We start from the raw sequence: 13,167 nt of genomic DNA, 5'->3' as shown, positions 1-13,167 counted from the left end.
AAAAGGGCGGGGCCCGTCCACACACACACTCAAATGTTATAAACACACCTGCTAGCTGCAAAAATCTCCACATGTCGACATGTACACAAAACAGATAGTGTTCACACACGCATACTTATGCCTTAAAACCAACTAGTGTGAAATATTTCAGTCATTCAGTCATGCAAGCTATTAGTGCAAAGGTGAGCTAACACCAGTGCTCAGGTGAGGTTTTATGTTCTTCTAAAATGGATGGTGGAACGTGAAAAGAAGGAGGGAGAGTGCCCAGCCATCCCCACCCCAAGACCCCCACCGCAGCAGCAGCGGCAGCCGGAATCCCCCCAACGCCACACGGGAACCGGCAGGGAACAACCGCCGCCCGGGCGACCAAGCCCGCCACCCAGGCCAGGGCCAGCAGGGCCGCCGCAAGGCCCCCAGAGCCAGAGGCCAGGGAAGCACGGAGGGAAAGAGAGCGCCGCCCCAGCCCAACCAGGAGAGCAGCCCCCCCGCCGCGCCGGGAGAACCCAACGCAGAGCCCCACCGGAGAAGGACGCCCACAGCCCCAAACGAGCACCCCACCACCACCCAGGAGTTCCGGGCATCCCCCCGCCCCAACCCCAGGTACGAGCCAGGACCCCCCAAGGGAGACCCGCTCCGCACTCCAGGCAGCCATCCGCCCGGCCCACGGTTGGTCCAGGGAGGAGCGAGGCAGGGGGCCCGCCGCCCCCGCCCAGGAGGGGGGAACCCAGGGGAAAAAAAGAGGGCCCACAAGGGGTGTTATAAATATGGCCCGACCAGGCTCGGCCACAGTTGGAAATTTGGCGGGGCCCAGCACTCAGGAGCAAGGACCAGAACCCACCCCCCAGGGACCAGACACCCCCGGCTCAGATGTAATGTGAACTCCCCCAGCGCGCGGAGAGAGCACCGCCGGGCCCAGGAAGCCGGCACCCCGGGGACACGGCCGCCGTTGCAAAGGGGCCCGCACCCCCCACCAGGGAAGAGGCAGGGGACAGATGGACCCAGGTCCCACCTTCCTTGCAAAATGTGTGTGCGTGTATGTGTGTTTGAGATGGTGTGTGTGTGCATGTGTGTGTGTTTATGTTGGGATGTATATATTGAGGGGGGAGAGGTGTGTGTGTACTAAGGGGGGTGCAGTTAAAATTGGCGGGTAGGGCACTAAGGGGACATCTCCTGATTACTCACAGTGACGTCCCCTCACCCTCCCCACCAAGGGGCCCTAAATGTCTAAGGTGCGGTTAAAATTGGCGGGTAGGGTGCTAGGAGGACATCCGCTGCTTGCTGGCAGTGATGTCCAAGCACCCCCCCTACCAAGGGCCCTACATGTCTAAGGTGCAAGTAAAACCGAAAGAGGGGGGGCCCACTCCATACGGCAACCATAGGAGGGGGGCCACTGCCTAGTAAACCCCCCCCCAAGGCTCATCGCAGGCTAAGCCCCCCACCCCCTCACCCTATTATGAGGTTATATGAGGAAGGGGGTAAGTTGGGGAGAGCTGATAGACTGTCCCCCGGTGGTCAAACAGCTGTCCCCCGCCCCCCCCCCAGCAAGGGGGCCAGGCCCACCCAGCCCAGGGGCCCCACCCCCGGAGGCGCCGACACCCCAGGCCCAGCACCACCCCCCCCACACAGAGAGAGAGGAGCCAGAAAGCGCCGGCCCCCCCCGGAGCAAGCCCAGGCCCCCACCCCCAAACGCCGGCCCTAGAAGAGCTCTGGTCAGGCCTCGACGGGACCGAGGCAGCCAACCGGCCGGGGAAACCGCCGATGGCCTCAGCGGAGACCCCGACCCGTCAACCCCCCCTGCCCCGTACCAATAGTGGACCCCCCCCCCTCCCCCAGAATGCCCCCCCACAGGTCAGGGCCGACAAGACCCCCCACCCCACCCCACCCCAGACCCCGCAGCCGAAGCGGAGGACACCCAGAGCGACCGGGGGCCCCAAGAGGGTTGTCCCGTCCCGCCCCAGAGCCAGGGAAGGGCCGATCCCAGCCCCAGGCGTAGATGGGAAGCCCATCCAGCGCCGCTGGGCCCCCCCCCCCGAGCAGCGCCCCCCGCCAACCCCCCCCAGCACAGGCAAAGGGACCACCCCCCCAAGCCAGGCCAGACCACCACCCCACCCCCCCACCACGCACCCCCACACCCAAGCCCAAAGGACCACGCAGCGCCCCAGCCCGCCCCACCCAGGCGCCGGACCCGATCCCCCGACCAACGGAGCCCCCAACAACCCCCGCCAGGCACCGGAGGCCCCGACCCCCACCCCGGCCCACTGCAGAAGGGCAAGGAGCAGCGGCGACCAGGCCCCCCCCACCCCCTAAGTCACGGAGTTAGCTATGGGAGACCAGAGAGACCGAATTCTTTCGAAGTTACTTGAACTTTGGGCTGACATTTTTTCCAAGCTGATATGATCAAGCAGCAGATTTCTGTGTTGACTTATATTTATATTTTTTTTGCTTTTCCAATTTATTAAAATAGTTTTTTTAGCAATGCAAAGAGTTGTGAAAATGATAGAGCCTAATCCTCCTTCTACATCGATGGCACTCATGTCACCAAGCACACAAAGTGACGGTGAAGCTGTGATTGAAACCTTAAGCCAGACTGATAGATCGGCACATACCTGCCGCCAGAGAGCCTGGACAGGCGTGCAGATCCATAGTGCATGCATGTAATTGTCGGGTAGATTACTGTCACAGTGCTGACAAATGTCTGAGTTACTGAGACCCATCTTGAACATCCTCTGTCCAGTGTAGTAAATTAGACTAATCTTTTTAACATTTTATTTATTTCAATAGAAGCATGTTTTTTAATAATACTTGGTTTTTGTAGTCTGGTTGCCGATGATGGGTCACACCAAGGGATGCCTCAGATGGTTAGCACTTCTTTCTTCTTAACTTCCTTATCCAACATGAATTATATTGACAACATAAGACAAGGTTGTCCTTGGAAGGTTGTTATTTTCTTTTCAGGTTTTTTCACCATTTAGCTTTTTCTCTTGCATCCATCAGAGTTTAGGTCTTGTTTAGGCAAACAACCAGAACTTTAAGCACCAGAATCGACTCGGCTCCTATTTTGCTGGAAAAGTAGGCTTAATTAAAAATGCCATTATTGCAGAAGACAAAAATAACAGCAGCAAAAGCACCTGTATTCTAAAGTTTTAATGTTCCGTTCACATGTAACTAAGGGAGAAATAATAGATATTAGAATTTTTGAATATATTGTTATTACAGCGATTCAGGGAGGGACTAGCTTTTGTGAGTATCAGCTGCTGTGAATGAACCACTTTTTATTGACACCAGTACATTTTCAAATCTTTACGGAATGAGAACCTTCACCGACATATTTAGGCAAGCCACAGCAATAAAAGCTAGCAGTGAGTGAATAATATCTGATCGTTATAATCCAGGTTTTGTTGTCTTTGATACTTTTAGGTTATCTGTAACAATAGGCTCCATAAAGGTGCATCATCTTGTTGGGGAAGCCAAACGTGCGGACCCCTGCTTCTGCCACGCCCCCACATCGATTCCTGGGGTTGCTGATGGGAAACCGAACACTGCCGTCTTTAAGCCATCCGCCATCACATCGGTCATAGTTCTGAAAACGCCAGGCAGCATAAAGCTGGCCCACCAAGGCCAACTCTGATCCTCGAGTCTTGCAAGCGTGCTCCGCCTGATCATAGGAAAGGGCCCCCGAAATGTAGAAAAGAGATCCTGTTACAAGGGAGTTACAGAAACAGAAGTCATTGAAAGGCTGATGCATCTTTGATGAAAACGTACAACTTTTTTTGTTGTTTATATGGTCATCAATTAAGCTTTTATTGGTATTTTAAACTGAAAAATGTGTTAATCTTACAGAGAGCTTCAGGAGTTGTATCAAATAAACTCAAACCAACTAAATGCAATGAAGGATGGTGCTTTACAGCTTTATACAAAACTAGAAGTGCCGGTTTAAAAGAAATCTGCATTTTTAAATTTTAGTTAGCTCATTTATTTGCCATTTCAAAAAGAAAGTTCTTTATTGAAAGTCAGCTGCTGATGTCTAATCATAAAAAAAGATTTTGGAGGATTTGAAGTTCTAAATATTACTTCACATACACTGTCTTTCTGTGGCGTGCAACAGGACGTGACCCAGCACAAATCTCCACAGCTAATTTCCTATTATTTTCACTTGTGAATTCTTTCGTAAATATTCCAAACATCGGGTTTTCTTTTTTTTTTTTTTAAACTTGTCCTGTCCAACAGCTGGGCAGACAGATGACAGCTGAAGGCCTCTTGTGTTGGACATATTTTACTTTAACAACAGGGGTTATGAATCTTCTGACAAACCAGAGGTATGTCTAAATAAACCCCTTTTGTAATCGAGGCCAAACTTTATTCCTTTTAATTGTTTTTGAAATTCTTTTGTGTTGGACCGGACAGAAAAAGAAAGAAGGGAAGAAGAGAGAGGGATGTTAGAAAAGGGGGGGATAGCAGGGTGATCATAGGAGGGGGAGGGGGGTAAAACCATGAAGCAGCATAAATCAACAAGCTACTGGATGTTTATAATTACGGTAAGGTTCAAATAGAATACAAATCTCAAAGGGGCGGGGCCTGTCCACACACACTCAAATGTTATAAACACACCTGTTAACTGCAAAAATGTCCACATGTCAACATGTACACAATACAGATATTGTTCACAAGTGCATACTTATGCCTTCAAGCCAACTAGTGTGAGATATTTCATTCAATCACGCAAACTATTAGTGCAAAGGTGAGCTAACACCTGTGCTCAGTTGAGTGTTTATGTTCTTCTAAAATGGATGATGGAATGTGAAAAGAAGGAGGGGGAGTGACCAGCCACCCCCACACCAAGACCCCCGCCGCAGCAGCCACGGCAGCCAGAAGCCCCCAATGCCATGTGGCAGCAGGCAGAGAACAACCGCCCCCCGGGTGACCACATCCACCAGTCAAGGCCAGGGCCAGCAGGACCGCCACGAGGCCCCATAAGCCATAGAGCAGGGAGGCATGGGGGGAAAGAGAGTGCCGCCCCAGCCCAACCAGGAGAGCAACCCCCCCAGCTGCCCCCGCCCTCAGTTCTTTCGTAAACATTCCAGACATCAGGTTTTCTATTATCTCACCATTGTTCTGGGAAGTGAAGCAGAAAGCATCAAAGCGGTCGTGGGTTTTGTCTTTTGGTCCATAACTGCGGATGCCTGGAAGCAGCTCTCCTCCACAGACCGGTCGTGGATGTATGATTGGATAATGGACGGTTCCGTCATGAAGCCAACCTGCATTACACCAGTCCAGACCCTCGGTCCAGGCTGCAGGAAGAAACAAGGGGCGGAAAAAATGGTCAAGCACCTGCTGTTGGTAATCATTTATTCACAAGCTCAAAGTTTTGATTCCATTTTATTTGATCACATTAAATATCCAATTTTTTAAAACATTTCTTAAAACGACAACTTTACTTGAACATAAGAGCATTTTTTTTTATAAAACCACAGATTTAAACCGAACATAAATGGAACAATTAGGAGAATTATGACTTCCTAAATTGTAAACTGTGTGAAAGCAGTTTTTTGACAGAAAGAAAAACAATAAAAGACATCTGAATAAGGCTTTTGTTTTAAATGAATTAAATACATTGAACCTTCCAAGTAAAGAGTAATTAAATATTAATTAATCGATAAATCCAGCCAGCAGTTATAACTTTGAAAAGTGTGTACCTCTGTAGAGTTGATCATATGTGGCTAGTCTGGCATCTTGCTGAACACAAGCATCCTTGGCTTCAGGGTAGGTGAACCGATAGCGACCATATTTACTCTGATATGGAAAAACCACACCTAGAAAATATAAAACAGTTACCAGATCTCAACAGGTGATAAAACAGATGGACGGACGGACAGATAGATGGATCATTTAGTAAATCTACAGAAGGTTGAACAATGGCCATTATTACCTTCAATTCTCAAAGTAATAATTACGTTCTCATCTTCTATGCCGTTTATCAGCTCACAGCGATATTGGCCCCCATCGTCCAGCTCAAGATGGCGGAGCAGCAGTGAAGCGTCCATGGCATGGGCCCTCCGAAGAGAAGCTCTCTGTCCAAGGTGGCCATATGGTTTGAAGGCTTTTTCATTAGACATCATGACAATACTCTCCAGACCAATCCGTTCTGGTTCCACCTTTGTCCATTTGACTTTGTAATGCTTTGGTTTAATTCTGAGGATGCAAGGTAAGGTGACGTTTTCTCCTCGTCTGCCAATGATTTCAGCAAACACGGGTGGTTCAAGCAAAAACTGCAGCCTCTTGGTGACAGCAACTGCTGTTTGAGTATCTGCAAGGCGGGGATACACAATCCGTTATAATTAATTATACCTACTGTGTTACATGATTGCAATAATTATTACAGTAGCAATTAAGAAACCAAAAGACACCAATCAAGCATGTTCTCGCACTTACAGGGTTTGGGTTAAGTTCTTAGCCCAAAATCTATCCAGATGCAAAGAAATGTTCTCGTGCCACATCAAGATCAGTCAGCTAGTCCTATCAGTGCCTCAAGACTGCTTTCAGAACTCGTCGTCAAATATTACTAATATTACTAATATTAAGTCCAACTTTTGGATCAAAATACCAACAAGAAAATGTTAAAGTTGGTGCTTCACAAAGCTAATTGTTTCCTCAAACGACTTTGAAAGGACTTTACCTTTTCTGCTGTTGGAATACAGAGCTGAGGACCAGCTGAAGAAGCTTGATGTTAATGAAAGAATCACAGCAAAGCTCATCATGAAAGGTGCCATTCTTCTAGCTCCTGTCATCCACATATAAACACAACACCGTTTATAAGATACAATCTTCAAGTTCTGCTTGTCAAATCAGAAATATATAAGAAAGGACAAACCTGTAAAGTCAAATGACACAGTTATTCAGTCATCCTCCAGCACCGTCCAACATAATGTTAGGGGTTTCATGGTATCCAGTTAGGAAATTGAAGGTAAGTGTTTACATTTCTTCATCTTCGGGTTATGTTAGTGTCAGCTCGTCTGTCCGGATCTTTCAGCTTCCTCTAATCCTTCTCACCCCCCTCTCTCCTCGGTCATATGGTCCTCATTGTGATCAGCAATGTGTAAACACAGCTGTTCTCTCTGTTCCAGATGTTAATGAGCATACGATTGTGTGTCATTGACAGCCTTTGATCAATTGTCTTTATTTCTTTGTGTCCACTAAAATAATATGCCAAAGTAATTTGGCCTGAAGGAAGGAATAAGCAGATAAAATGAATGAATAAAATACCAGAAAGTGAGGTTAGTGAAAAATGAAAGCTGCTCTTTACACTCAAATGGACCTAAATGATTAAACCATCGCTGCTGTTGCTATTGGTGACACCAAACTAAAAATAAACTGATAACTGACTTTAGGTGGCAGTGGGTCAACAGGTTTTGTTTTCTCTAAACATTGTTTAGCTTAGCAAAGTTTTAGGTTTGATCCTCAAAACCAGTTTTTAAAAAGACAAATGAATCAGCTCTACTTGCTTATGTGGTTCTTCAATGCAAGCACAAGGGGAAATGCCACATAGAAATAAAACATTGCAGATATTTGACAGCCTTTATGCAAAAAAGTAGTCTATACTAAAAGTAAGGTAGCTTACTTTTTGTATACTGTCTATATATTGTAAACTGAAAAAGTATTTGGTTACACTACAAGTACATGGTATGTAGCATACTTGCTATGCTTATACTTATACTCAAGTGTACTTAATAAAATAGATGTAAACCTTAGGAATGGAATGGAATTCCTAAAGGCAGCTCTTTTGACCATTTGCTTTTGCAAATGACTTCTATTATACTTTAAGTAAAGCTAAGATGACCACATATGCCGATGATACAACTATATCAGTCTCCTCTTCTAGCTTAGCTCAGGCCACTAAAATGCTACAACAGGAGATTAAGTCTATTTCTGGCAGAAAAAAAAGTTAAAATTGAATGTGTTTGAAAACCAAGTGTATGTTGTGTGTTCAAAGCATTCTGTCAAAGAAGAATAAACGTTGCATACAATGCTACTGAATCAATCAATCGAACAAGTTAAGGAGGTTAAGCTGTTTTTATAACACAAGACCAAACAATGTCATGAACCACACATAAAAGTAAGACTGTCAATTAAAATGAGTAGGCAACTTTTGAATAAGTAGATGCAATGCTAATCATATGTCAACAGAAACAATAAGACTGGTTCTGCGGTCTTTAGTTTTGTGTTACTTGGACCATTGCGAAGTTGTTTGGTCAAGTGCAGCCAAAAAAGACCATAACAAACTTTGGATGGTGCAGAATAGGGTTGCAAAACTGACTCTAGGTTGTCCATTTAGGACTAATATCAACTGGACGCATCAAAGTCTGTAATGGATGAAATTCAACGATAGGCTTGCGTGTAGTCTGGTTCTATCTGTACATAAAATCTGGACATTGCAAAGACCTCTCAGCTTGTTTTCATGGTTACTGCCCACTTTTAGTAAATGAGGTTTTAAACACAAGAAATATTCGCCACAAATGAGTGCACCCCAAAATAAATAAATACAACCTTATATAGAACAATTTCTTAAAGGAATATGCTGCCTCTAGAAGAAATGATAATAAGCAATCATGCTTTTAAAGCTGATCTCAAGAAGTCAATAATTCAAAATGAAATTACATTTAATAACTGATTTGTCTCTTAACTTAGACATCTCTAAGCAAATAAAATAAACTTTAAATGTGCTGAATTAGGAGGATCATTAAAATAAATAAAACATAGTTATAAAGAATTGATTAAAAAAAACTATAGAAGAATACCAACTAAAATATTAAATATATATATATATATATATATATATATATATATATATATATATATATATATATATATATATATATATATATATATATATGTATGTATAATATTTTATTATATATTAGTAATAAAATGTGTTCATATGTATATATATATATTTATATATATATATATGAACACATTTTATTACTAATGGTGGTGAAAAGGCTTTTAAGTAATAGATGTAATAGGACAAACTTAATAATGTACATATGGTTTGATTAGGAAGACTGTAGTTATAAGAGCCCTATTTTACTACAGATATATTTGTTTTTTTATTGATGTTGACTTTTTATGGGCTTCCATTTTTAAAAATGTTTTTGTAGTATATTTATATATTTTTCCTAGTCGTAAATTTGTGATCAGGTTTGGTTGCATATGCTTCTAAATTTAGGTGGCTCACTTCACTCTGCCCCTTGTCTGCTAATCAGTAACACCTGGTTTTGGTTTAATTGCCACACCTGTTGCCTGTTTCACCAGGTCCCACACTGGAGTGTATATAAACCACCACAGGATCTGTTGCTGGTTTTCAGAACAGAGTTGTTTGAACCAAAGAGTTTGTGAACATTGTTAAAATGTCTAGTATTTATTTTGTCATCCATAAAGAACTCAGTCTTTTCATAGGTTCTGGTCTGCATGAACAGTTAGAGAAAAAATGAGCAAAAGTTTTGTAGCAAGTGTTATGAAAATTAGCAACCTTTTCTGTTATTTAAAAAAAATCTGTTCCAGGGATCTCACATTCCCACTTTTTGTCAAGGTACAAATATTAAAAGCTGTTGTAGTGTTTGCCTTTTTGGTAGAGAGTTAAAAAGTTTGGTCAGTTAATACATAATGTTAATCTAAGCAGAACAAGCCTGTACACATAAAGCAAAGTAGCTATTACGCTCCTTTCAGCATTATTTGACTGTTTTAAAAAACATGCAGTGCTAACAGTAAATGAGGCTTCTCTGCAGACAAACAGCTTGCCTGAGTTTTTTTGAATTTCTCCTACAAGCAGGCTTCTAAAGAGCTCTGTGTGCATTCAACCATCTCTGTTGTAGCCCTTGTGGCACTGGAGGCAGCAGGAGAGGATGCTGTACCGGATCTTCTGCCACCATGGCACCCAGTCACAAGGGTGGCATTGTGAGGATCACAGTATCTCTGCAGCGCCTGCATGAGGCAGATGCACAAAACCATCCAATGTGAAAAAATGCAAAGATAGGATCCTTTTTTTTTCTGTGTTGCCTCCTCATTGTGCTCTGTCATCAATGGGACTCTGTCTTGGCTTCTACTTAGTATTCAGACAAACACCTCTAGGTGACAGCAGCCAACTGTCCCTACAGCACTGTGTCTAACTTTTTTGTTTATGATCACAATTACTTTATGAATGTTCTCCATACCATGAATCCCAGTTATTTTTTTCCTCCAAGCCTAAAATGTTTCTAACTTTAAGGCACTTTATGACTTCAGGATTTTAGTTTCATCCAAGTTAAAAGAAAACATAATCTGTATGTTGTTTTGTTTTAGTCCAACTCAATTATCTTTTCAAGTAATTTAAAAGTGTTCCTAGTGGTTTTTAAACTATTATTATGTTGTTTTTTTGGAGTAGGGAGCTTGTGGCCAACCCAGCATATTTTCTACATCACAAATGATCTCTTTTTCAAACTGTGTTCTTTTCATCTGCTCCTGATTCACAACAATTTGAATAAACAAATACTCAGAATAACAACTAAGAGCCCAATTTTATTTATATACTATGTTGTCGATAGTCAGAAAAATGCCAAAAGAACATGTTAAAACACCAAAAACTGAATTTAACGAGAAAAAACAAGATTAAAAAAATGGTTTTCCTTTGAATAAACTTACCATTTATATATACACTCACCGGACACTTTGGTACACTGTGACACTGTACACTATTACAGGGTTGGACCCATTTTGCCTTCAGAGCATCTCAATTCCTTGTTGCATAAATTCAACAAGGTACTGTAAATATTCCTCAGAGAGTTTGGTCCATATTGACATGATAGCAGCACACTGTTGCTGCAGTTTTGTCAGTCACTCATCCATGATGCCAATCTCCTGTTTCACCACATCCCAAACATGCTCTATTGGGTTGAGATCTGGTAACTGTGGAGAACATTTGAGCCCATTGAACTCATTGTCATGTCCAAGAAACCAGTCTGAGATGATTCCAGCATTATGACATGGCACCTTATCCTGCTGAAGGTAGCCATCAGAAGATGGTATACTGTGGTCATAAAGGGATGGGCATGGTCAGCAACAACAGTCAGATAGGCTGTTACATTTTAGCCATGCTCAATTGGTACTATGGGGCCCAAAGGGTTCCAAAAATTATCTCCCACACCACTACACCACCACCAGCAGCCTGAATCATTGATACAAGGCAGGATGGATCCATGCTTTCATGTTGTTGAAGCCAAATTCTGATCCTACCTTTCTTTGCTGACAGGAGTGGCACTCAGTGTTCTTCTACTGCTGTAACCCATCGGCCTCAAAGTTGGACGTGTTGTGCATTCAGAGATGCTCTTCTGTCGACCTCGGTTGTAATCAGTGGTTCTTTGAGTTACTGCTGCCTTTCCATCAGCTGGAACTAGTCTGGCCATTCTTCTCTCACCTCTGGCATCAACAAAACGTTTCCACCCACAGGACTGCTGTCCTGTACACCAGCCCTTTCTAGCCATTGGTAGGACTTCTTGATATCAGCCATTTCATGGTCTGGTGGTACATCCCATGCAGGCGCTTGTCCTCTCATGAGAATATGTCCTCCAGCACAGTATCCTCTGCTCTCCATTGTCTGAGACATTCACTGAGCACACTACCAGTTGGGGCCTTGAGCTTGATGTATTCATGGATCCTGAATGTTTCGTCCTGGATAGTGGCTTCCACGCTTATTAGTCCTCTGCCTCCTTCCTTCGCTCTTCCGTTAGCCATTCGGTGCAAGTCCCATCTCTAAGCAGCTGGTTCATATGTGCTGGCAGACACTCATGGAGTGCAGTGAGTTTCTTTAGCCAGTAGGCATGTATCGTGTCAGGGCCCGGTGCTGTCCAGTTCTTCATACCGGAGACTCTTTCTTGTGATGGTTACTGGATTCTGTTCTGGGATGTTGCTATGGTCTTTTCTCAGAGAGACCAGCCATTGGGCATTGCTGTTTTGTGCTGTCTCTTTCTTCCAGATATTTTTCCAGTACTGTTCAGTTTCTAGCCTTGGTGGGTCTGCTCTGCTTCCATTGAGCGTACACTTTTGCAGGTTGAGTTGTGAACAGCCTGTTTGTCCGTCTGGCATCATTGTCTCTTGTGTACCTCTTTAGGCATCTGCTCAAGGCCAGAAGCCTCCGTTTGACAGTTTCAACGTTGCTCTCAGCTGTTTTCTTTGATGTCCTGTGGGCCTTTACTTGAAGCAATCATTTTTAGTTTTTTGACAAACCTCAATTTGCTTCATGTACAAGTTAAATGTAACATTGATCAGATGGGATTTTTTTTCTTTGGAGATGGGTATCTCTGAGGTTCTTTTTGTTTCTTATCCTCATAGTTTGACAGATTTCATTTTTTTTCAATTCCTTGCAGCCATTTTAGGGTTGACAATGATAAATTTCAGCCTGAAGACAAAACGTCCGTTCTCTCTTTTTGACACCTTATTACCTCCTAATTTATTGAGTAGCTGGAAAGTTAATTTCTGGTTAGTGGTTTGGTCTTTGCCACTGAAGTCACAGATCCTGGAATGTATAGCTTTGCGGATATTTACATTAATTGACTTTTAAAAAAAGAAAATGAATGAAACTTGTTTGAAACCATTAATTATGCTTTGATTTACACTTTTTTATACGACAAGTTAGTCAAAAATTATGGGGTTAATATAGTGCACCAGTTCTCTGCAGTAGAGATGAGCGGGGCTGATAAAAGAGCAGGTTGGCCCGCCTGCAGCCCTGATGAAGTATGTGTGTGTGCGTTTGTGGGAATGTGTGTGAGAGACAGAAATGGAGTTGCATCAGTGCATGACTATTTTGACAAAAAGAGTGACATGTGCTGGGGTCAGGAACAAGCCACCTGCATAGGAGTATGTTTAACACGTTTATAACTTTGAAAGACCCTCTTTCGCCCAGTGAAGAAATGCAACTGGTGAAAGATTTTCAACACTCTTGCAAAAGCCCATGCTCCAAAACCCAAGGCTAAAAGAGGCAGCCTTTAGGTGAAGCGAAAGATCGTCCTTTCTTTAAAGTCAATGTTTCTGCCAAGTGTAGAGAGACTGTTTGACTAAGGACTACCTGTATCATCCTTTCTTGTTTTCTATATAAGAACATGCTGGTACCTTTCTTGTTTGAGCATAACTGTGGTAGTG

The 13,167-nt window shown here is 43.6% G+C and overlaps 1 protein-coding gene across 1 annotated transcript; it reads right to left on the bottom strand.

Annotated features, from left to right (window-relative positions):
- Nucleotides 1-3,124: 3,124 nt before the first annotated feature.
- LOC101162474 (hyaluronan and proteoglycan link protein 2) lies at nt 3,125-7,077 on the bottom strand. Its single transcript, XM_004078335.4, has 6 exons — nt 6,869-7,077; nt 6,674-6,778; nt 5,927-6,304; nt 5,694-5,810; nt 5,106-5,288; nt 3,125-3,696 (listed from the first exon to the last, which is right to left on the bottom strand). Exons 2-6 carry the CDS (start codon nt 6,765-6,767, stop codon nt 3,419-3,421), a joined length of 1,050 nt encoding a protein of 349 aa, XP_004078383.1. The 5' UTR covers nt 6,768-6,778; nt 6,869-7,077; the 3' UTR covers nt 3,125-3,418.
- Nucleotides 7,078-13,167: the final 6,090 nt, after the last annotated feature.

This window comes from Oryzias latipes, chromosome 16, assembly GCF_002234675.1.
Source record: "Oryzias latipes chromosome 16, ASM223467v1".
NCBI lineage: Eukaryota > Metazoa > Chordata > Actinopteri > Beloniformes > Adrianichthyidae > Oryzias > Oryzias latipes.
The sequence above is the reverse complement of the archived record's forward strand: the minus strand, read 5'-3'. Positions and strand labels throughout refer to the sequence as shown.

Coding starts and splice junctions, on each gene's coding strand:
- LOC101162474 (XM_004078335.4), bottom strand. CDS start 6,767: ATGGCACCTTTCATGATGAGCTTTGCTGTGATTCTTTCATTAACATCA. Junction 6,305..6,673: donor GTATTCCAACAGCAGAAAAG/GTAAAGTCCTTT, acceptor CCCGCCTTGCAG/ATACTCAAACAGCAGTTGCT. Junction 3,697..5,105: donor CTTCACTTCCCAGAACAATG/GTGAGATAATAG, acceptor CCCTTGTAACAG/GATCTCTTTTCTACATTTCG.